General features: G+C 45.9%; 1 protein-coding gene across 1 annotated transcript in view; it reads right to left on the reverse strand.

Annotated features, from left to right (window-relative positions):
- The window catches only part of RPS6KA1 (ribosomal protein S6 kinase A1), an 87,531-nt gene that overhangs the window by 54,391 nt on the left and 8,347 nt on the right, over positions 1-24,793 (reverse strand). Inside the window, exon 2 of the mRNA XM_044435003.1 lies at positions 16,349-16,393. Within this exon, the coding sequence (XP_044290938.1) occupies positions 16,349-16,393 (45 nt within the window). The remainder of the gene's footprint in view (positions 1-16,348; positions 16,394-24,793) is intronic.

Genomic DNA, 24,793 nt, shown 5'->3' on the forward strand with positions numbered 1-24,793 from the left:
CTTCCTTAATAGCTAGCATTCTAACTGTGCTTGCTTCCTTTGTTATTAATTTTCTGCAATACACTCCACTTGCCTTAACTCAAGGAAGCTTTTCCCTCAGAAGACTCCTGTTTGCCTCTGCTTGGAAGGAGAACAGAGTTGCAGCCTTGACACCTTGAAGGCACACAGATGTGACAGCAATGTAATGATGATGAAAATTAAAATTTAACAATAGGTTAAATAATTCATTATGAATCCAGCCATTGCTGGTGTGGATTCTTCTGCAACTTGGGATTAAAAACCTGAACCATATCCTTGTGCTGGTCCATGGGATGTTCTGCAGGGCAAGAAAGAGCTCAATTAGGCAAATACTTAGATGGGATGAGTAGATTCAATGCAACAGGGGTGCTGGTTGTGGACTTGTTGGGTGAGAAAGTAACCTAGCTAGCTAAGCCCTCCTGCAGCTCTTCCTCCCTCCCTCCCTCACGGGGGGGGGGGAGCGGGGGAGAAACAGCACAGAGCTCAAGGCCAGCATCACAATGAGACAGTTGCTGAGGGCTCACATCCCAGAATCAGCCAACAGACAAGAGCCCCCTGGAGTTGTTGCTTCAACACTGCAACCTGTTTGCTCATTTGTCTCACATTCCGGCCACATCAATGGTGGTGGTGAAAAGCAGCAGTAAATGCTACTGCCCTACGTTCTCACGGCCTCTCCGCCTACAAGCAAGCAAGCGACAGCAATAGTGAGAAAGGTGAGGAGGAACTGCAGTGGCTGATGGAAGGCTGAGTCATTGAAGGAGGGGCCTGCTGAAGGCGCCTGCCCAAGGGCCCTCAAAAACCTGGAGCCAGCATGGTGCAGCCAACTTCACTGAAGCACCTCTTAGACCCAGAGTTGCTGTTCACCTGTCTGACCTATGATGACATTTTCTTTCTCTTTCTAGCTAATGTGTCTACTGCAGAGTTGGGTATAAGCGAATCATTTGCACCAACTGAGGCTGGCCAACAAGAGAAACAAGACAGGCAAAGTGATCTCTCTTGAATCCAAGAACTTTGCTCACCTCCCCAAAACCATAAAAACCAAAACCCAAAGGCCTGAACACTGGCCACGGGGAGCACACTGGTTTGAATAGCTCTGCGCAAGGTCTTGCCAATTCGTGCTCACTGCATTGGTTCTCCACTGAACAAAAGGGGCTATTTATGTTGCTGTCTCTCGTTACAAGACATATAAACGTATCACAGGAAGGAAATGCTCTTCTAGAAGGTGTGAAGTCCACCTCACAAATAGATTATTGCTAAGGAGGATACTGGCAGTGAAGAATGCTCATAAAACTGAGAAACCAGTGCAGGGTGCAAACAGCTAATTGGAGGTCAGGATCTGCAGGGCTGGAGAAAACCAGCGAGTCCTCCAAGGAAGGGTCCTGGTTCATTTCTCACTCTGCGATTTGCAGCTTGACTAAAAAAGACAGGATTTTAATGTAGAACATTCCTATCACCTTCTTCCCCCTCAGGCACATGCGGAGGGGCTTACCAACAAAATTGCTGTGAGGCAGTAAAAAAGAACCACAATAGAGCCTCTCAGAACCAGGGTGGTGGAGTGCAGGAATGGGCAGAACTCAGCTGGGTATCAGGAGATCTCTGTTCAATTTGCAGTGAGGATTCCTGGCTCCTGGTGGTTTCATAAGTAGATCATCAAGGCTTCCACCAAAATGAGGGTGCCGGCATCCATGACCTGTAGGCGTCTTCCCCAACCTGATTACCCCAGGATGTGTTAGACCGCAATTCCCATCTAGCTGGAAAGCAGCCATAGGTCAATGGTAGGTTTGCATGCAGCGAGGTGCCAGGTTTGATCCCCAGCATCTCCAGATAGGGCTGGCAACATTATTTCCTGGAAGTTTGGAGAGTCACAGTGAGTCCATCTTGACAGCAGCAGGTTTCAGTTCAGCACATCTGGAGTGTATCAGGTTTGGGAAGGTTGATCTGCAGTAACTCAGACAGAGCCGTGCAGTTGCCTCAGTATAAAGCTTATCAGTACATAATCGGCTCCAACCGCTGAGCTTCTATTTTGCCCGGGCTAGTTGACCTCCGAGTTCTGGTAAAAAAAAAAGATCTAAGCCTGAGAGCTGTGTATGTCCCAGGAGTGCTAGAGCCGTCTAGATTCAATTCCCTACTCATACAAGACTCACTTGGTAATCTTTGCGCAGTCACTATTCCTCAGCTTAACCTCCTCCACAGGGTTGTTATGAGGATAAAAGTGGAGAGAAAGCCACGTAGGCCATCCTGGGTTCCCTAGAGTTGGACACACAATATTCCCAATTTTCAGTTGTTAGTTACTGCAATTGATTACTGAAGGGGTTCAGGATAAAGTACAATATAACATCTGAGCTGGGATGAACATTTGCACGATCTCTTTTTTTACAAAATAGGCAGGGAGAATTAAATGAACGGTGTGTGCAGTGTAAAAGGTGATGCTGCAGTTGGAACGAAGGGTGCATTTCATATCCCCCCCCCGCACCTTATGTATGGAGGGCTTGTTCCAGTGAAACGTCCCTGTACCCAGCTATGCACTTTGTGCCTGATATTACAAGTTTTCCCCTTTTTGTGTGCCAACCACTAAAATGCCAGTGTAGAAATGAAAGACTTGAAATGATCAAGAGCAGAGGAGGAGCGTAATGAGGTCAATTTAAAAAAACCTGCCTCACGATGAGACTACAACATATACCAAAAAAAGGCTGATGAATTCCTCCTTCAGCAGGTGGATTCGGTGGAGAAAGAACCGGAGGGAAGCGGGGGACTGCTGAAAAGCACGAAGCAGAGTTTCAGGCTGAAACATAACCACAGCAGGAAATGAGAACACCACCTACCAAAACCACACCTTTGCTCTTCTGCTTTATTTTAATAATTTGGGCAGTTTCACATTCCATGTACCAGAGGAGTCTGTAGTTGGAACAAAAAGCTTGCCCAGGTCTACACATGTTGCAGAATAAAATGAAGACTGGACAGTACCACTTCAGCCTCTGAAGCTGAGGTGGGATAGAAAACTCACATCTTCAAATGCTTTGATTTGAATGCTCAGCCAGTACATCCTCTGGGTTCTATCCTAGACCTTTCCCTCCTCGTTGTGCTTGTTTTCAATTTACAAGGAATCTTTTTAAAGAAGAATGGCATTTAAACACAGACACTTGCACCCCAGCGACAGTGTGAAGTGACACAGCCAATTCTACCTCATTCCCATCTCATTTCCTGCAGGTACAATTCAACATGGTGTCTGTACTTGTTTGTGGGAGTAAGTGATGCACTTTGGTGCTTTTACTGTGGAATGTCTTCTCTGCCAAAGTTGTAAAACTCCACATGCTTGTTAACTGCAAGACAGACAAACAATTCCATTGTGTTTCCATTCCGCAGGCTGTCTTTTCCACTGAAGGTTCTATACCCAGCTCACCGGTGCCTCTTCTAAAGGCTTGCTGGAAAAAGGGACGGAGATGGCAGGAGGCAGCGACCTGCATGACGGGCTGCCAAGTCTTGCTGACCACAAGGTTTGCGGGTGATGGGAAGGACCCCTCTTCTCCCTGGACCCCAAAGAGCCTTCCCCCGATCTTCACTTCCAAGGAATGGGGTTGCTGACATTGCTACCAGAGCAGGAAAGCAGGTATTAGCTTAAGCCAAATGGCCACGTTTTCCATGGAGAGCCAGTGTGGCGTAGTGGCTAAGAGCATGGGACTGGGACTCAGAGGATCCGGGTTCGAGTCCCCGCTTGGCCATGGAGCCAACTGGGTGACTGTGGGCCAGTCAGACTCTCAGCCCAACCTACCTCACAGGGTTGTTGTTGTGGGGATAAGATGGAGGAGGAGAGATGATGTAAGCTGCCTTGAGCCCTTTGTAGGGAAAAGGCAGGATATAAATCGCAATATTAAATAAATAAATAAATAAATCAAGGGACTGTGACAAACACAAATCCAGCACATGTCATATCTGCAGCCTGGCTCTACAAGCAGGACTCAGCCAACCACCATGTAGCCCCACTGGTGTCCAGGCTGCGGGCTTCTTGAGGCTTTTGGCTGGGCCACTGTAAAAAACATCATGCTGGCTTGGCTGACACTGCAGGGCCACTCTAACGTACAAGCTTCTCTGGTCTCAGTCTCCACGTCCACATTAGGTACCCTCTTTCCCATGTTCTTGCTAAAGTTGGAAATGTAGGGAAAATAACAAGTATTTTGCAATCAGGATAAGAAGATAAAAAGCAATGATCAAGCTTTACATTTTCACATATCTTGTTGGTCAAGGTAACACCTTAATCACACACCCTGTTCATACATTCAAACACAATGTTAAGGATGGCAAAAACATAGAGAAAGAGGGAGGGAGGGAGAGCCAGCTCTCCTTGGCATCTTGGTGTCTGCTCAATGTTCTGGACTACAACTCCAGTGAATCTACTTAATATGGCCAATGGTCATGAATGCTGAGAGTTGTCGCCTAAAACGTCTGGAATTCACCAAGTTGGGGAAAGCTACTATACACCAACCTTACAGTAAAAGAAATCTACGTTTCATTTCCCAATGCCTCTTCCATATGACATGCACTTACTGCACAATCCTCAAGAGGGCATGAAAACTCTGTATGCTAAACAAAGATTATTTCGATCTCTTTTTTTAAGGGTCAACCAATTGTATTTCAAGATCCCAACAGCCCTCCTGCATTTTAAACAGTCATGAATCTTTGATGTTGCCCGAACAAACATGAGGGTCACACAACTGAAGGGGAAAATGGAATAATCAGGAATGGCAGAGCATTGAAGAGGAGGAACAAATCAAGCTAACTTCAGAAATTCAGTGTGCCATTAAGGGTGGCAGAAAAATACACAAGTCTGAGCCCTCATGAGCACAATCCAGCAGAACATACTCTGGTGTAAGCAGAAAAACTGTTTAAAACCCGTCATGGTACTGGATTAATACTATTTTCTGTATTACAGTCCTACAAATGTGTATCCTGACAGCAAAGGAAAAAAAGCTGGTGGCACACTGATGCTCCAGGCTGTACTAATTCCAAACAAAGAAGTGCAAATGCTTGTTTTACATTAAAAAAGCACAAATAGATAATTTGCACGTGAGAAATTAGGACAGTTGGCAGTGAAGAGGTGTAAGAAGCCAAAGCAAATAAACTTTTTAGCTGGAGGAGATAGGATTGTTCCTTATCCCAAACAACTGAGCTGCTATATTTTAACCTTGGCAAAAGCATTCCTGGGTTCTGAATAGGCAAACAGCAGCAGTGGTACCGGGAGGGAAAGGCTTCAGCCTTATCAATAACTGCTTCATGAGATACCCTCTGTTTTGGATAAATCAAGTCCATGTGCAAGAAGCTAGCGCTGGAATTGCATTTAAACAAGCATCACAAGAAACAAGCAGAACAGCAAACATCTTTATTAATGATTTAGATGAAGAAATGCAAGGAAAGATAATCAGATTTGCAGATGATAGAAAACACCCCAGAAGACAGAATGAAGATCCAGGGTGATTATCAACTTGAATGCTGGGCTGAAAGGAACACAATGAGATTCAGCAGAGGCAAGTGCCAAGTCCTCCATTTAGGAAAAAGAAACCAAATGCATTGATACAAGATGGGGAATAAGTGGCTCAACAGAACTGAAAAAGAAAAAGACCTTAGAGTGATTGTGGACAACAGGCTAAATATGAACCAATGTGATGCAGCCGCTAAAAGGGCAAATGCTATTTTGGGATGCATTCATAGAAGTATTACATCCAAACCACAAGTAGTAGTAGTTCACTAGTAGACCTCACCCGGAATACGGTGTCCAGTTCTGGGCACCAAGATTTAAGAAAGATGCAGGGAAATTAGAAAGGGTCCAGAGGGCAACAAGAATGATCCAGGGTTTGGAAACGCTGCCCCATGAGGAGAGACTGAGAGAACTGGGCATGTTCAGCCTTGAGGAGAGAAGACTGAGGGGGGACATGATATCCCTCTATAAGTACCTCAAAGGCTGTCACAAAAAGGAAGGACAAGATCCCTTCTTGCTGAGACCAGAGTGTAGGGCATGGAATAATCAAGACACTGCGACAGCCCAGATTCAGGCTGGACATCAGGAATCCACTGCCTCAGTGTCAGAGCAATACGACAGTGGAACCCGCTGCCCAGAGAGGTGGTGGGCTCCCCCACACTGGAGACATTCAAGGCAAACCTGGACAGCCCTCTGAGCGGGAAAGTGTAAATGGGTGTCCTGCAACAGCAGGGATTGGACCCAATGGCCTTTGTGGCCCCTTCCGACTCTGCTATTCTGTGATTCTGTGAAAAACAGAAAACAGGCCACAAGAGATGGAAGGACGAAGTGTGGAGTGGATGTTGGGGAAACTTCCAGATGAGTCTTTTCCCCCAAGAAATTGCCCTGCCTCACACATGAAATCTTGAAGTAGGAGGTAGATCAGAGACATTGCTCTGCATTTGTAGTTCTCCCCTATTTCCCTACTGTTTCTGCCATCATTTTCTTACTAGAAAGAAAAGATGGAATTTGCGTTGGGAGCAGCCTATCGGGAAGCAAGAGCAGGACAGTCATGGATGCTGGATGAATAGATGTTGCCTGAATTTCCCATGGCCATGTAACCACCGAAGCACCCAAAGATGTCCCAAGACATTTTAATGCTTGAGGCAGGAAGTCCAAATGTGAGTAAAAACAAAAGAGGCTAAATTGTTCACTATTTACCACCCTAATGATATGCCCAAATCTGCAGCCTGAGGGTAGTTATGTGTTCCAATACATGGAAGCCTCACAAGGAAAAAGGGTATTGTATTTTCTCTTTATCTCAAGGAGTTCACTGAAATAGCCAGGGTTCAGCAACAAAGCCCAGCCTGTTCCACCCTGAGGCAGCAAAAGATTTCCTGACCCAGATCGCAGGAACACCAGGCATTGTCTTACAGAAGTCAGACCCTTGCCCTACGGAGTCTTGTATCATCAAGGCTGGCCATGCTTTTCAGGAAGGCAGGAAGCAGCTTTGCTAGCCTTACCTGGAGATGCTGGGAAGCGGAAACCTTCTGCATGAAAATCACATGCCCTAACCTTGAGCCACAGCCTCTCCCAGTGCAGGACTAAGTTTTATTTTCTCCCACAAACTGACCTTTGCTGTTAGTTAAAGGTCTGGCCAAAGGAATATTTTTCTAGGTTCCAGGCAGGCCTCTTGAATCCAGAAATTATCCTAGATTACTCAAGTCATTGGATTGCTTTGTCTAGAGAAGTCACTCTAGATTCGGGCTTTTGTGCCATGGGAACCCAGGTGCCAGGGGTTGTTTGAGGATTAGTCAAATTAGACAAATGGCTGTTTCTTCTAGCCAATTATCCTGCGGAGCTGAGTGAGGCACAGGCTTCCCCAACTGGGTGCTCCCCAGAAGTTCTGGATGCCAGCTTCCATCAGCCCAGTCTCTAGGTGGGCTGGGCACCCTGGTAGTTGAAGTCCAAGAGACAGTATGGTAAAGTGGTTAGAGTACTGGACTAGGACTGGAAAGAGCAGGAGTAGAATCCTAGTCCTCTTTCAGCCATGAAGCTCATTTGGCGACTGAGGTAGTCGCCGACTCTCAGCCTCATCAGTTTGCTACTGGCAAGGATAAAATAGAGAGGAAAGGAGGATATAATAAGCTGCCTTGGTTTCTTCACAGAAAAAAATGGCAGGGTATAAATATAATAAACACACATCCAGTTCTCACCAAGCTGGGAAAGGCTGGTATAGACAATACAGAACTAAATGAACCAATAGTCTGGCGCCGACGTTATATTCTTTTTGGCATCAGGCAAAACCCTTTTTATTTTCCTGTTATTTTAATGCTTAATTGATTTTAATTGGGGTTTTAGTATATTAATGGTCGGATACTGTGGGGCTGTTCTATTTATTTATTGTAAGCTGTCCTGAGACGTTCTGTAGGGGATGGGATAGAAAAGCTTTTAACAAATAAATAAATAAATAATAGTCTGAGCTGGCATTAGGTGGCCTACACTTCAAATATTCCACTGGGTAAGCTTATAAGTTTAGAAGAACTTGACATGTTTTGGTTCAAACTGAGCCTGCACCAAGCAACAGACCCAACCTGAAACTAAACATGCCAAGCAATTCCACAGCGTACAAGGTGCACATGCCAAATAATGTATACAAATCAATGCTGTGCAGAAGTAGTCAAGTCTAGCAGCAAAACTGGAATGCACAGAAATCACAAGCAGCTGGTGCCACAGAAGCATCGTTCCTGAAATAACCATCCATTAAAGAAGGCTCCTTCTCCTCCTCAATTTATGATGAACCCACTGAAAATTTCAATACTGAGTATCAGCTACCTCTTTCGCCCTCTCTCGTTTATTGAGAGTAACTTTGGAGATCCCATGGAGGAACCGAAAAGCAGGAATTAACAACAGGAAAAAGTGTTCCCTTCACATACAATACAATGTGTAGGTCTACACAAGACTTCGGTCCTGCTTTGTTTTTTTAAAGCTAGTCCCCCTTGTTGTCCACTGGCCTGCAAACTTAAAAAGTGAGAGTCGGTGCTCAAGGTCACTTGACAGGAAAGCCACAGCTTGGCTGTGCTCAGGGACCCCAACTAAGCACTCCCGCTTACGGCACCTGCTCTTGCTCTGCCAGATTAGACCAGTAAAACTCCCACTAGTCCAGCCTCCAGCCACCTGCCCGCTCCGTCCACCTTTTGCTGACTCTCCAGCTAACTTTGGCTATGTGCAGAAGAACTACAGGGCGTGGGGGGCACAGGAGAATCATCTCCCAACCTGCGCAAATACGAAGAACCAGCAGGTGGCTTGATGCTGCCACAGGAGACCCTGGGCACCACATGCAGCCACAAAATGGGAACGTCTGTATTAAGTATTTCTGAGTAGTACCTTTTAAAAAGCGATAAAGGTGCACATGCGCATGGACGTGCCTGAGCGTGTGCATGCCCGCAGTGCATACTTACGCATGCACATCCAGCTCTCCTTGCTGAGCAGGCGTTACATTTAAATAGCAGAGGGGAAGGCCTTGTATCAGGTTGGGTTATGTGCTTGCTCTGGCTGGTGGGGTCTTGGGCTTTCTGCTGCTTCTCCGATTGGGTCGCGATGGGACTGAGCCTGCATCTTCAACTTACAAAGCACACGCTCTGACCCTGGGACATGGTCTCTCCCAAGCACCGCAAGCTCAGGGCATGAAGTTCAATTCTGACGGCAGTCACCGCCAGAGGAGCAGATGCACAAATGGAAGGAGAGGACAGAGACTAAAGACAGACTTGCTGGTGTTTTGTTTGTTTGGTTGGTGAGGTGGTGGAGGAAAGATACATTTTCCTCAAAAAGCATTTTATTTTAAAAATCCAACTTAAATTTTAAAAATCTGGGCATCGTCGTCATCATCAATCATTGATTTTTATCCACCCACGGCAGAAGTAGGGGACTGTGGTCTTCCAGATGTTGTTAATCCTCCATTCCCATAACCTCTGACCAGCTGCCAATACTGTCTGGGATGAAAGGACTGGAACTCCACCAAGATCCACAGGCTCCCCAGAATGATCCTAAGATATGAACCTACAAGCTACAGCAACTGCAAGGCTTTGAAAGTGAATTGACAGGCATGAAGGAAATGCTAGTACTAAAGCATTCTCTCCCCAAGGCCCTCCTCCTGTTCTTCTTTATTCAGCCAGAACAGAGGGAACTAGAACTTTGAAAAACCCCTCTGATATATAATAGGAGTTGGTTTTTGGCTCTTGTCAAAGTCTGAACATATCAAAGTAGACTGGCAAGAGGTTTGATCAAACAAAATTACTTCTTTGAAACATTTCCAAATCAGGGAGGGATGGAAGGTAGTTTGGAATCTCTTGGTAGATCTCTGGGTGATCTGCATTGGAGCCCAAGGATTTCTGACACTAGAAGTCTAACAATAACAGCAACAAAAGGACACTTCACCACTGGCAGCCTAAATTAGGCCGCTGAAAGAGCAATGAGTTGACTTCCTGGAAGGATGCAGGAAGAAATCACCTTTCCAAGCAAGAACACCCTTTCAGGGAAGGCAAAGGGCCTTTCACACCCAACACGGGCAGCCACAAAAATGCAGTACAAAAAAGCAAAACAAAGAAAGGTCCAACTACCACTGTTTACACAGCAAACACAACTCAAGCCAAGACAGTTCCTCCAAGGCAGCCACATTTGCTTCTGTCAAGATCCATCCATATTATCACCTCTGACTGGTGATGAAACACTGAGGTTGGGAGGAGGAAGAATTTAAAGCTCATGCGGGGAAGAAAGCACACTTCCTTTTCACATCAAGTGGGGGGGGGGGGGAGAGCACAGCACAATCTACTTGGAAGAAGGTTCTTGTATTTTTCAGTCAGCCTTATTCTCTAGTGCTTTTAGAAGCGCAGTTTCACTGGCAATGGAGTCAGAAAGTTGAGGGCAACTGCTCACAAAAAGCATATGAAAAATATAACAGCCTGCCCTGTGTTTCAGTACACAATCCAGAGCACTGCTTCTTGGATTTAGATTTCATCAGTCAGCAGAAGGAAGCATGTCTCCTAATGGCAATTTGTGGCCATAATGTTCTGCCCAGTCGTTTTCATTTATGAAACTCACTGCCACAAGATCTAAGAAAGGTTAATGCTGCAGCTGTGCTCCATAAAACACTTTTCTATCATTAGAAAAAAGGTTTTCTGAAAACAAAAAGTATCAGCAACTACTGAGAGAGAATATACAGTTTCCTTATGCTCAGGATGCCCTGCAATTTGTAACAGCCCAAGAATAAACAACAAAAAGCAGCGTGGTGATCCACCCATCCGGAACCAGTAAATAAGTTGCTCCATGAAACAGAAGCCCTTAAAAAAATAAGCACAGTGCTGGACCCAGGCTTTTGAAGAGCTGCTCTCCGTGTGCCCCCTCCTCCTTCTGTGCGCCTGCCTTCTCACCACCGTTTGTCTCCAGTCGCTATTGCTTTTATCCCCTAGCTGCCACTTCCTTGCTTGAATGCACAAGTCAGCGGCACCATCTCCTGCGCCTCCTTCTCGCCGTCACTGTTTTCTGGGCCAGAGAGAAAAAGTGTGAAAGCAATTTGCAATGGCGAAGGAGAAAAGAAACTCCAAGGAGCATTTTGGGGCTACAACTACAGAAGTTGCCTGTGTGGTGCAGTGGTTAAGAGTGTGAACCCCAGATTTCCTGGGGACTAGAACCCAGGAAATCTGGGTTCTAGTCCCTGCTCAGCCATGGAGCCCACTGGGTGACTTTGGGCCAGTCATAAGAGTCTCAGCCCAACCTACCCCACAGGGTGGTTGTTGTGGGGATAAGAATGAGAGCAGTAAGAGGAGAATGATGTGAGCCACTTTGATGTCTCTAAAATGTGGGGTATAAATCAAATAAATAAATAAGCAAGCAAGCAAGCAAGACTTCCCAATCACATGAAGTACTACTACCCCTCTACTTAGGCCTCATCTGGGGTACTGTGTTCAGTTCTGGGCACCACAGTTGAGGAAAGATGCAGACAAGCTAGAAGGGGTTCAGAGGAGGGCAACAAGGATGATCCAGGGACTGGAAACAAAGCCCTGTGAAGATGGATGGAAAGAACTGGGCATGTTGAACCCTGATAAGAGAAGACTGAGGGGAGATCTGGCATTCTACAATGAACTGAGTGGCTGTCACAAAAGGGAAGGACAGGATCCCTCCTAGTTTATCCCAGACTGCAGGACACAGAATAACAAGCTCAAGCCACAGAAAGCCAGATTCCGGCTGAACATCTGAAAGAACTTCCTGACTATTCAGAGAAATGCAACAATGAAACCAATGACCTCGGGAGGCGCAATGACCTCGGGAGGCGGTGGGCTCCCCTACACTAGGGACACTCGAGATACAGCTGGACAGCCATCTGAGAGGGATGGTTTAACTTGGGAGTCCTGCACCGAGCAGGAGATTTGACCCGATGGCCTTCTTGGCCCCTTCCAACTCTCAATGGGTATCCAGCCATGACCACCCTGGACTCTGGCCCTGAATGTGAAAATTGAAGGGCAAAGCTCAGCCACATATTAACAGAGCAGGATCTACTTAGCACCTTAGGAAAGTTGTTTAGAGGGGGAAAAGCCACTCATATAGAAATTTTGTTCAACCTCTACTAGCTAATTGAACAGTCTTGTGTAGTCCTAGTCCAGTTCTAGTCTAACCCCCCTGAACCCAGCGCCCTTTAGATGTGCTGGACCACAGCTGCCATTCTCCCCAGATGCACGCAACTTGAAGCGTCAGGTACTCCTGCTGCAATTTCTTTTCTTTCTCCCACACCTGTCATTATTCATTCTTCTTCATTCATTCTTCATCATCTGAAAATTACGACAGATTTCACTGGGGCTTAAATCAGGGCAAATGTCAGCCAGATTGGGGCCAGTATGCTTTTGCGTTTGTGTGTATACATTCTGCCAGATCCAAATTAGAACGTCCAATGTGAAGTTCAGCTTTGGAGCTGTAAGCATGAAACCATGCTGGTTCATGACTGACCATCTTGTGCATAATCTAGTCCCACAGAGAGATCAGATTGCTCTGCAATCATCATTTAAATCGGCACTGCGATTTCACCACCATTGAAATGTATCTCAGTCTTTGTGTTGGTTGAAATCCTATTGATATTATGGCTGCTAGAGGAAATTTGGTTGGGCTTAATTGTTTCACTTATCCCATATTCCTAACCAATGAATAATTACAGGAACATTTAATTTCTGTTGCAAATGTCCTTTGATCGAAAAACAGGAATTAGGACTTGTGAACACTGTCTTTGTTCAATCGATATTACGTTCTCCTCATGATTAAATCCACTTAAAACAATTTGAATAATACACAGTCATATGTTGAAAGTGTTAAGTGGCAGAGTTAACCATTTTTAGCATTACGTAACTACTGACTGACTATGGTTAGCTTAAGCCAGAGTGTAGAAACACAGTTTCCAGTCATAGTTGAAAGGCAGGTTTGCAACTAATTACAGCTACAGCTCCAAAAAGGAGAAGGGGAATTTTCAGATGGCAGGGGAAGAAAGAAACAGGCAGGAACTCACAGCATCCTGTCCATCTGAGGTCTAGCCCAGGTTAGAAGAGCAGCTGGCACAACATCTGTCCTGCGCCACTGATAATGGTCATGATATGCCTGCACGCTAAAATAACTTGCTTCCTTCCTTAAACCATCCACTTAGACTTCCTTCTCCAAAGGGTCTCTAGAAGTCGCCGTGGGTGACCAATTGTCAATTCAGGAAATAAATCACAACTGCCCCTAAGCGTTATATACAATAATTCAGAGTTTTGGGAACACCCGATCTGAGGAAATGTTTATCTGAATGCACCACAACACACACTCAGGCAAGATGCTTGCAGCACTTACAAAATGTCCCTAAGCAATGCCAGTAGCGCAACCAAGCTATTTCCACAGCGCCAGGGAAAAAAAGATAGCTGGTTATGAGGAATGCAGTGCTCTGAAGCAGATCCTTATTCAATTATTAATTGGAGCCTCCAGCTCAAAGAGCGGGGGATTGAGATATTTGTTTACTGGCACTGAAGAGTTTGCTACTCACAGGGACCTGCTCTTGGCATGGAACGATAAAGAGTTCTAGAAAGAACAGATGCATGTGTCTAAGCGTTCAAGAGAAGCAGCTGCTTTAGCACACACACATGCCATTAAACCAACGGCCAGATTCAAAATGTACTGCCTCTTCTGTGCCACTTTTTACCTGGATGGTCCTTTGCAGCCTCCGTTCTGCCCACTTGACAGGTGAAGAACGGTGTGCCACGAAGTTTCAAGGGTGTTGTGCACTCAAGATAACAGGACGTGCATTACTTCTCTTTAACCTCATTTAGCCTGTTAGTTATGTGAGCCTGAGTCAGCCACAGCTCGAGAGGAACATGCATACTTGACATGCAGGAAGGTCCAAGGTTCAAGTCCCAGTACCTCCAGTTAAAGAGGTGTATGAGATGGCAGAGATTCGAACAACCTTTTCCAGAGACCTTGGAGGCTGGCCTCCAATCAAAATAAGACAGAAGCTTTCCAAGCAATATGCCAGGAGAAGAGCCAACTTGTGCCTTGAAACCCTGGTGGCGTGTAGGATGCATCCTTCATTCTATGGAATATGATGTCTCCATGCAGCACAGCTTCCCTGCTGCTCCCCGTGTCAATATACTGGCAGCAACATCACACCCGACACAGCCTGCATTGGAGCAGGCCACTCATGTCCCTCCAGGTCTGTTCTGGCCTGTAACTCCCCTGATTCCTCACCACTGGCTAAGCTGGCCTGGGCTGAGGGGAGTTGTGGGAGAACGCTTCTAGGACTGCTCTCACCCGCAGCCAAAATGATGTGCAGGGGACCTTGCATGAACATCGCCACTGACTGGACAGCACGGCTCCATCTCCAAGTGCCAACTGGCTAATGGAAGGGCGAGACACAACTGGACTATTCTGCAGGCGCAGGAGCATCCCCAGGGACCCACCTGGGGAGCCTGTCCTCAGAACGCTCCAGGACTACTTCCCAAACAAATACCCTGTATCTTTTCAAGCGGCAGTTTTGAAATTATGTTCCAGGGATCCCTGATACTCCCAAAAAAGTTCCTTGGTACCAGATTCTGAAATAAGCATGCAAAAAGCAGCAGTGCCAAGATTTAACCAACTGTTTTGAGGGGGCCCTTTCTGATCAACTTTATAAGCCCTTTATTTTTAAGCAGGAAAGATTAGAGTATCCTTTTATTCCATCATGGGATCAGGTCACTGGGAACCCTTTGCCCTTCTGCCAGCAGGACTTATATTTTGGCTGTAGCGAGAGACACAGACTTACATTTTGGCCTTGACATCTGTCTGAAGGGAGACGCTTCTTCCAATAAAACAGAGCGGTTGCCAGTGGGCAGCACCTGATTCTCACTGAGTACAACAGCCCCACCGGCCACTCCTTTTCTGTGGCAAATGCCATGCAAGACTGGCAGGGGTCCCTGGGGCACTGGCCTTGTTGGCAGGGGGCCTTCCAGGACAGGGCAGGGGGTGGGCAGCACCATTTGCCATCCTCTGGCTACATGGTCTGATGCAGCCCCTGAGTCCATGCAGCAACAGGGTCTGCCCCAGCCCTTTGCCAAGCCCTGGAACCCAGGGCGAGTCCTGAGCCAGGAGCAGGCATGTTTCCTCCCCAACTGGTGCCCTCCAGGTGTTTTAGATTACAGCCCGCAGCACTCCTGACCACTGGCCATGGTGGGTGGGGTGGAAAAAGCCCAAGGACATCTGGAAGGCAGCGGGTCAGGACGACTGCTTGCAATCAGAGTGTTTTGTACAACACGGAGTGAATAATGCTCAATGAACGCCAAGTGCTGGTCTCTCCTCCTGGCTCACACGGCTTCCCAAAGTGCATGTTCAAATTGCTTGCAGCCACCCAGAAAGGAAGCAGACAGATGTGGGAGCAAATCAGGGTCCGTGATTTCTGTGGCCAGTGTGCCAGACTCGCCACAAACTGTAGATATTTATACTATACAGTAAATAAAAGAAGTTACTTTTTTCCCTTCTGTTACTTTGCTAAGCCTGGGTCAGTAATCCAGCAGTGCCATCAGCAACAACTGCCTGATTTCTGTATACCACTCCTGCCATTCCACAACCCTTTCAAATAGCGCAGCTTACTTGGATTATTTTCTTCAGAGAAAGATTGGTGTATTCTCAGTCTTCCAGATGTGTTTGGACTACAACTCCCATCTTTTTTCAGACAGCATAGTCTTATGTGCTTAGGTTTTGGGACTTGTAGTCCAGTCACACCTGGAAGGCAGTAGCTTGGGAAAGGCTGAGCTACAGGTTCACTTGCTTATCCTGGGGATACAAAATACACAGAAATGGATTGACAGAGGTGTTGCTTGATCACATGGTAGGACCATCTTTCCCAATCTGGTGCCCACCAAATGATCTGTATTCTAACACTCATCAGCAGCAAGGCTACCTCAGTCAAAAGGGCTCGTTCTTGTCCTGGGGGAAGATGAGATAATTTGGGGGAATAGGGATGGAAAAGATGGTTTTAAAAACTGCTGTGAAAGAAGGCCAGGGAACACCTCCTCTGGAAAAGCACTTTTCTAGGAGTGAGTGAGAGAGTATGCAAAACACCAATGCAAGAGAGTTTTTGTTGATGCTCCTCCCCCAAAAAGTCAAGTCCCAGAGCCTGCCCTAACTTGGAGCTTTGTAGACAGACTACATTTCCCATCATTCCTAACCACCAACCATGCTGGTTGGGTGATCCTGGAAGCTTTAGTCCAAAATGTGTGGACACTAATTTTTCTCAGCCCTGGAGGAAAATAAATTAGAAGCGCAAAACACAGTTATATACCATAGGAGAAAAATGCGGAGTTAATATCAGGAAAAGCTGCGTGTTTGGAATCCTACCTTCGACAGAGCTTCTTTTCTTTCTTCTGGAGCAGCTTGTCCATTCTGCAAAGAACGAGAGCCAAAGATCCCATCAGCAACATTTCCAGAACTGCCATCCCTCAATGAAAACAATAGCAATCTCTTAAGCAATGCTTGATGTTTAAATGTGCATCTAAAGGTCAGAAAGACTCCACACCTTAAGCGCTTTTATCCAAAGCGCCATTGCTAAGATATGCACTGGTTCTGTTAGCACAAAAAGAGAAGCCGGAGCTTCCAGCACAAAGAGAGAATCTGGAGCTTCGTAACATTAGAGTGGCGCATGCAGCCAGCACATTCCCGCTTAGCCCCCCGCATGTGAGAGGGTGAACAGACCAAGCTGGGAGAACCGCACATGACTTCCAAACCCAAACAAGGCAGGATTCATAATCAGACGACAGTTCCAGGTTTGAAGTTGTCTTACAGATCTCAGCTTGTTTGAGTATATGAAATCTGACTTGTTTCAGCATAAGCCATAATCTCAGGTTTTAACATCATACCAAGATATCCCTGCTTGGTTTGTTTACCCACCAAGCAGGGTTTGCGCTGCTCGTGTGCACTGTCGTTTAGTAAGCCAGAAACTTTGGTGCCGTGCTACACAACCAAGCTTCTATGTTGGAAAGGACCGACCTCACAACAATGTATACCTGAAGCCATTCTAAAGCAACCACCACCACCACCACCTGTATACTGTAAGAACGTAATGAAGAAACATAATTGGGTGGTTACTATGGGCTCACACAAACACATACGGACAAGCTTGCCTGTTTAGATCTCTGAGGAAGTCACTGGCCATGCCTTAACTTGCACAGGGAGTGCACTCCGTCACCCCATATGCTAAAAGAGTCTGTTTTCTGGAAGTGGCTCCTGATGTAGCCAAAATGATACCATCCACAGGCAAGAGGAAGGTGTCAGTGAAGGATGCCCACGTTCAATGGGTCTGAAATGCTGATGGACACTTGAGAGGTCCCCACATACACTGAAAAGGGGTGGTGGGGCTGAGAATGGAATGGAATCAGTTTATATGACATTTGAGAAAGACTGATCTAGTCGCACAGAAATGAACTGAGCCCTTTTCCTAAAACGGAATGGTTTTTGTTTTGTTTTCCCTTCTAGTATTGCTCATAACAGGAACCTCAAAGGGGAATAGAGAAAAGGGAGGAGAGGAGCAGAGTGCCAGGCATGCGAGACCAAACCTGAAACACAAGATTGGTGCCCAGAACAAACCCAGAGAAAGGGATGCCTCCAGGAGGCTTCCTCTCCTGTTAAGCTCCAAGAATATCTAGCACATTTCAGCTTTCAGTGCACCTGCATGCCTCTCTCTGCAGGAAGAAAGACCCAGTAGCCCAAACTCGGAGGAGTCATCTCTGCTAAGACAAGGGACCCAAGACTGCAGCTTCATGCAGCATTCACCAGCCCAGGCTGACTGAAGGGCAGCTCACAAGCTCTCCAGCCCCACTCCCTTCTAAGGAGCTGTGGATTAACTTGAGACTGAGACGGGCTGAATTTGGCCCATGGGCAGGAGGGTCCACATCCCTGCCCTATGCAACAGGTCCTGTACAGACGTGCCCTGTTGCCTCCCCAGGAAAGGGGGTATCCAGGTGGAAAGGAGGGCTGGAGAACAGGCACAGGAAGCTGGGCACAGCTATTTCACCCCTCCCACATGCACATACAATTTTCTTATCTTCCTGCTGTTACAGGAAAAATCCACGGCTGTTGGAGGAGAAATTGGGGGCTACAGGGTTGTGCGTATCGGTGCATGGTCTTTGGGTACTGGGCTCTCCCAGAACAGAGAAGAAGATTTCAGTTCCATCTCCGCTTTCCCTCCAAGGAGCGTAGGACTGTTTACATGACTCTCTCCTCCATTCTATCCTCCCAATAAGGATGACTAAGAAGTAGCAGCTCTCCTAAGATCACCCAGTACGCTTCATGGCTGAGTCAGGCTGTGGACACGAGTCTCCCCAGCCTTACTCTATCTGCCTAAGCACAAATTCTGCACACTGTGCCCTCACTATTCAGCCAGTGCTTACACTGCCCAGGACCGTATCAAGAAATGTGCAAAGAGAATCTATATTTTGAACAGCAAGTGATGTCCCTTTGGAGTGATCCGTTAAGATGCCAGCTCAGTATGAAACCCAAGCTCATCCCTTGCTGTTTAGAAACAGAGGAAGTAGCCTTCACTTAATCTGACCCTTAGTTGGTCTAGACCAGAGGTCGCCAACCTTTAATACTCAAAAAGCCATTTGGAGCAGTTTCCCACACAAAAAAAAACACCGGGAGCCACAAAACCCTTTTGACATCTAAAATGAAGATAACACTGCATATATCGGTTTTTAACTTAATGCTATGTGTATCTTCATTATGATTTAGCTGCAGCTCTTGTTCAGTCACTAAAAACTGTTATTTTTAATCTTACATTATAAACTAATAGGACTCCTTTCATATAATTTGAATAGGAGAACAGCTTCCTGAAGAGTCAAAGTCGGTGCTAAAGGGCTGCATGCATTAAACAGCAAACCCCATAAGTTTGTCAGCAGTAAAAGCAAATGAATCTACCCATGTATCATTAAACGTTTGGTTTTCTTCAGAAATTTTTCTTCAGATTTATCCATGGCTGGCCTATGGTGGTGGGCAGGGGCTCAGTTAATCTGCATGGCTGTGCAGGAGATATAGGTGTGTTTACTGACTGATTAGCAGATAAACAGTCAAGTGCAGCTTTTAACATTCAGATGAAGGAGATGACATTGGAGCCTGGCTGCAGCAAGGGGTTCAAGATCCGAAGCAGCAGGATGCCGGGGCCCCTGGTCTAGACAAAGGTGTCAATACAGACAGCAGCAGGTCTCCAGGCTTTCAGGGAGGGACCTTCCACCATCAAGCAGGTGCTTAAAGTCCTTATTAAGGGTTAAATATACCAACATCCCAAGGGTGACTCAGCAAGCTGTAATCCTGGCGGGTGTGCCACAGGTAGGTGAGCTGGCAGCTGCAGGAAGCCCTTTACAAGGGGGAGTTTTATCACCTGGATCGCTGCCCTGCCATACAGAGGTACAAAGTCAACCAAGGAGAGTAGATACCATCAAAGTGAACTGCAATTTTTAATTAAAAAACTTCTATTTGAAGGTGGTTATTGCATGTGTACTCTCGCTACCTATAGAATGTTTTGCAAATTACAGTCTCAAATCTTGTTGTTGGGATCAAGGAGTTATAACCGTTAAAAAAAAAAACCAATCTAAGCAACTCTAACTCTTGAACCCAACAACAAGAGGACATGGAATAATCAATTCAAGCTTTGACAACCCGGATTCAGGCTGGACATCAGGAAGCGCTTCCTCACTGTCAGAGCAACACGACAGTGGGACCAGCTGCCCAGGGAGGTGGGGGGCTCTCCCACACTGGAGGCATTCAAGAAGGAACTGCACAGCCATCCGAGTGGGATGGTGCCATGTGGGGTCGTGCCACAGCGGTGGGGTGGACCCGGTGGCCTTCATGGCCCCTTCCAGTTCTACTATTCTATGATTCTAAGAGTTAGGAAACACTTTTCCATCAGCTCAAATGCCAACAATATAAAAAAGGAGGCTACTCTGCTGGTTTGAAACTTATAACCCCTCTCTTTTGAGGCCCGCATAAAACTGAGCTTACAGTATTACATTAATTGCTTCTTCCTGCAACTAGTCTGCCAACCAGTTTTAGCAATCTAGTACCCTGCAGATGCTTTTGACTACAACTTCCATAATCCTTGACCATTAGCCATACCAACAGGCACTTAGGGGAGCTGCAGTCCAAACCATCTAGGGAGTACGACGTTCTCTGCCACTGGCCCTCACACTAGCCACAGGAGGTAGTTAGCCAAGACAAGTCCCAAGTAAGAGCAAGCCCCAAAAGGGTTAATGCCTGAGGGAATTATCTTATGCATATTTAGATAAACTGGAAATTGTGGGCCTTTTTCCTGTCTTAATACCCAGAAATGCTCCTCCCTCCTCCACTCTGCTGTTCTAAAAATGATTTTTTCTGTCTGCCCCAAGGTAGAGCAGCAAATGAATCATGTACATGTCAAGGTGTACAGTGTCATAAGCCAGTTAATTCATTTTGGCACCAGAGGCCAAAATCTCTCCCCATTTTTCCGGTAACAAAAATAAAATCACATTAAATTAACTAAATAACTAAGCATTTCATAATACTGAAAAACTGCTGCTTCAGCCTCACCCTGTCTTGCCCTGAATGGGGATGCAGCCTGCAAAAGAAGTTCCCCTTCAGTGTTTCTCTGGCATGGCTCCCATTTTTCAATTTATTTACACTGATGTCCCACCATTTCTACCAGGAAGCTCCGGGCAACATACATAGGTCTCCCGCACACGTTATCCTCACAACAACCCTGTGAGGGAGGCTGGGAGATGGGAAACAGCCCAAGTTCACCTGTTCTTCCTGATTTTAATTTTATTCCTTCAATTTTTAAGTGGGAAATTGCCATGTTGCCTTCCAGACCCATCTCATTTGGGTTCAAAAGAACACTTGTACTTTGGAGCTCTTGTTCTTGACTAAGGCACTTTTCTTTAATCTTACCAGTTCACCTTCCAGGAAACTAATGTTTTATGACCAGCCAAGGTAGCCATTTTATGAATTAGTAATCCACCCATGACAGCCATTTTGTGAAAGTGCCCATAATCTACCCAGAGGGTCTTCCTTATTTATATATATCCAGCCATTCCTCCAAAAGCCTCACTATTATTAATATATTCATTTATTTTCTATTCCATTTATTGTATTATTTCCTTTCAATAAACTCAAGACAGCTTGCATCATTCTCCTCTTCTCAATCTTATCCTCACAACAACAACCCTGTGAGGTAGGTTGGGCTGAGAGTCTGAGGCTGGCCCAAAGTCACCTAGTTGGCTCCATGGCTGAGCAGGGACTGGCACTAGGATCGCCCGAGTCCCAGTCCCAAACTCTTAAGCATGACACTATTCCGTCTCTCTTCACCTGGTACTACAGACCTTTCTGATACAAGGATATAGCTATGGCAAAGGACTGAGCTGTTTCCAAAGAGGGATGAGATGTCAATATAAACTGAAATCAGTAATTGTCAGCTCATTTGGTGGCAGACTCTGATTCTGCATTATTATTTGGCTACTGGTGAGCCTCAATCATTTTCAGTTCCCTCATGTGGCCCCTGAAAGTAAAAGATACAAGAACTCTTGTATCTAATAATGAACAATTTGCAGGCCTCTCATGATACCCCGAATCACCGCCAGAGACAGCATCTTCATACTGCTTAATAGGATGCCCAGCACTACAAGGGAATCCCTCCCAGTACAAGAGGGAATGGGGAGAACCTACCAGAGTGTGTTATCTTATGGCTCACTATAATGTTGACTGTTGATGACTCATGAACTAGAGACGGAGGAGATCCTGGAGAACGGCTTGCTATCTTTGGGACTCTGTAGCAGCCCACGGTCTAGTGATGGGTGTTCTGCAGCATCCACAGCCATTTGGGAGAAAGACTATTTTAGAATGGGGGTTGAATGGGGGGTTGTACACAGGTCAATAATAATCCTAAACATTTGTTTGTACAGCTCTTTCAAGTGTTCAATGCACTTCATGTGCATTATTTACTTATAATCCTTATAGCAAATTTGTAAGTGCAACTTTCAGCCAAAACCTACCCTCAGCAGAGAAGAAATCTTTCCTCTACATGAATTTTCCTGCAAAAGCCTCATTCAAAAGAATGGGAGCTGCTGCACAAGAGATCCTCGGCATTTCCATTCCAAAGGCACAGCTGTGCACATCTGGGAGAGCCGCCTATCCTATACTCTCCAGATGTTCTGAATTACAGCTCCCAGCATTCCTGACCACTGGACATACTGGCTGTGGAGGCTTATGGGAGGTGAACTGTAAAAAATCTGGGGGCACCATGTTGGGAAGACTGCATACAACATAATTACACACATATACAGAGTACTGTAAAGCCTTAAAGACTAGCAGATTTATTGTGGTCACAAAGCAATCTTCTTTGAGGTTGGTGTAATAGGTAACACACCAATCTCTCCAGAATTATGCTGCAATAAATTTGATCTTCTTTTTAAAAGGTGCCCAAGGCTCTTATACTCATTGTGGCATGAATCACTGGTAAGACAGTGCGCTATAAGAAAAAGATGTGGACTTTTCCAAAATATTCTGAGCTGCATCCATTTGAAGCTGCGTGGTAGTGCCGGAAGGAAATCAAGTTCCGAACAAATCTACTGGAACACTGAGCTTTGCAACTTCACAATGTTGATTATTTATTGTGTCCCATTCCCACTTTTTGAATGCAGCCTGTGCAGCTTACCATGCAAAATAAATTATGTATGCAAAAATAACTCCATAAAAATGCAACATTCTTTTGTAAGAGAGACAACATGTCTGAATAGGTCACTTAGTACTGGAGAGATTTAAGAAGTTTGGTGTATAAAGACTGTGTATAACATGAAAAGCAAATTAATTCCAGTCTGAAAATGCCTTGGGTTGGTTGTGTTAACTTTTACAGTAGCTACACTACTGTTTTATTAGCATGACAAAGTGACAGCTCAGCTTGAATGCTGTTTAGCAGATTTGAGGACAAATTCCCTCAATTCCCTTCCCTGTTGCTTCCCAGGAATCTTTATCAATACATGCAAACCGAGCATACAAATTAACTATACAGTGAGACACTGGGAAAAACACAAGACGCACTAAGCCCTCCCTCCTGCTAGGCATGGTTTCCTTGCAGAAAATTAGTCTTGCGGGGTACACCCCTTCAAATGTCTCAAAAGTCAGAGCAGTGCTTAAATAACAAAGCTCACTGCAGTTTGCCGTGTTGTATTTTGCTCTTAGTTTACTCCTGCTGTGCCCAATAGCGGGTCCCACGCTCTTTTAAGGCTCTTAGTCAGGGTTTAAAGTCATTAGGACTAGAAATCCTAGCATAGTAGTTTGGAGATCCCCCAGTGGGAAACACATTGCCAGTGCAGACAATCCCTGGATACGAAGTGAATAACCTTAAGTTCTCCAACGCAAAACACAAGAACTGTTTTGCCAGGTGAGATCGAAAGCCTGCCTAGCCCAGGTTAAGCCAACACAGTTATTTCACTCACAATGAACCGATGACCCACAGTGCGAGAAGCTGCCTGTTTGCATGTGCAACCCCCACTTGGGTTTGTCCTGATGCATCACTCTGGCGAACATTAGTTATGTGAGGGCTAAATACATCCCACTTTACCCTAAAATAGGCCACGGGTTACATGTGGGTTGTTAACTCTTGCAAAACCCATGCTTGCTGAGTTTACACAGCAAGGAAAATCCCTGAATGGAGGTTCCAAAAGAGAAACAGCATGCACTGCGGCCTCAGTGTGGGTTAAATAACCCACAGTGGACTGACAGGTCATGTGAACAGCCCCACAGCTAACCACAGCCAGCTCTGTAAGGCGGACCGCTGTTCTGCGGCATATTCTCTTAGGACTCCCTACTCCACCACAGACCCAGCTGCCGTATGATCCACACCAGTACTCCAGACCATGGAAAAATCAAAGAACTGGACAGCACACGGAAACATATGCTCGGAAGAACCATGAACTGCTGTTCCTACTGAGCTGTACCATTTGGTCTGTACTCGCCTCTTTTGAACAGTTAAAATTATAAAAAATTGAGCACATGAAACCAGATTGAAAGGCAGGGATCCAGGCTAGCTGTCATTTTTATTTTTAAAAAACTTGCTCTTGGTGTCCCACACATGCTGTTGTTGTTTGGAGAACTTGCAACCACTCCCTCTGTGAACTCCAGCCTGTGAATGAACTCTCCACCAGTTTTGCCAGTTGTGGGTTGTCCCCCCCCACCACCAACTCTCTACAAACTTGCTGCAGAGTAAGCCCACTGAACATAGAGATCTGCTTCTGTGTAAATCTGGAAACTCCTGAGCTGCATGTTGTATACCTTCTGAAAGCAGCACCTTGCAGCCTCAGTCACAGCCTAAAGCCTGGGCAAAGAGGAAGCAAGGACTCCAGAAGAGGAAGCAAGGACTCCGGAAGAGGAGCCTTCCTTCGCCTACAGATCTGGGCACCGACCAAGTGGGAGGGGCGGCAGCAAAGTGTCCCTGCAGCTGACCCTCCCACTGGCCCACCACCAGTGCCTGATGAGGGCTGACTGATCAGCAAGCTGCACCTGAGCAATATACGCAGCTCAGCAGCCTGGAATATTTGGGCATTTGCAACTGCAAGGGGAAGCTATTTAAGACACTGCAATCATAACCGGAGGGAAGGGACTAGGCAGGTGCAGACAATGACAATGAAAAACAACAACATTATTATTAGCATATCCTGTCCTTCCTGTAAGGATCTCGGAGTGATCCAAAGGTCTCTCTCTCTTTATTTTATCTTTACATCAGCCCTGTGAGATAGGTTAGGCTGAGAGAGACTGCCTCCCCTT

Source organism: Varanus komodoensis, unplaced genomic scaffold (genome assembly GCF_004798865.1).
Source record: "Varanus komodoensis strain SLA01 unplaced genomic scaffold, ASM479886v1 scaffold29_1, whole genome shotgun sequence".
Classification (NCBI taxonomy): domain Eukaryota; kingdom Metazoa; phylum Chordata; class Lepidosauria; order Squamata; family Varanidae; genus Varanus; species Varanus komodoensis.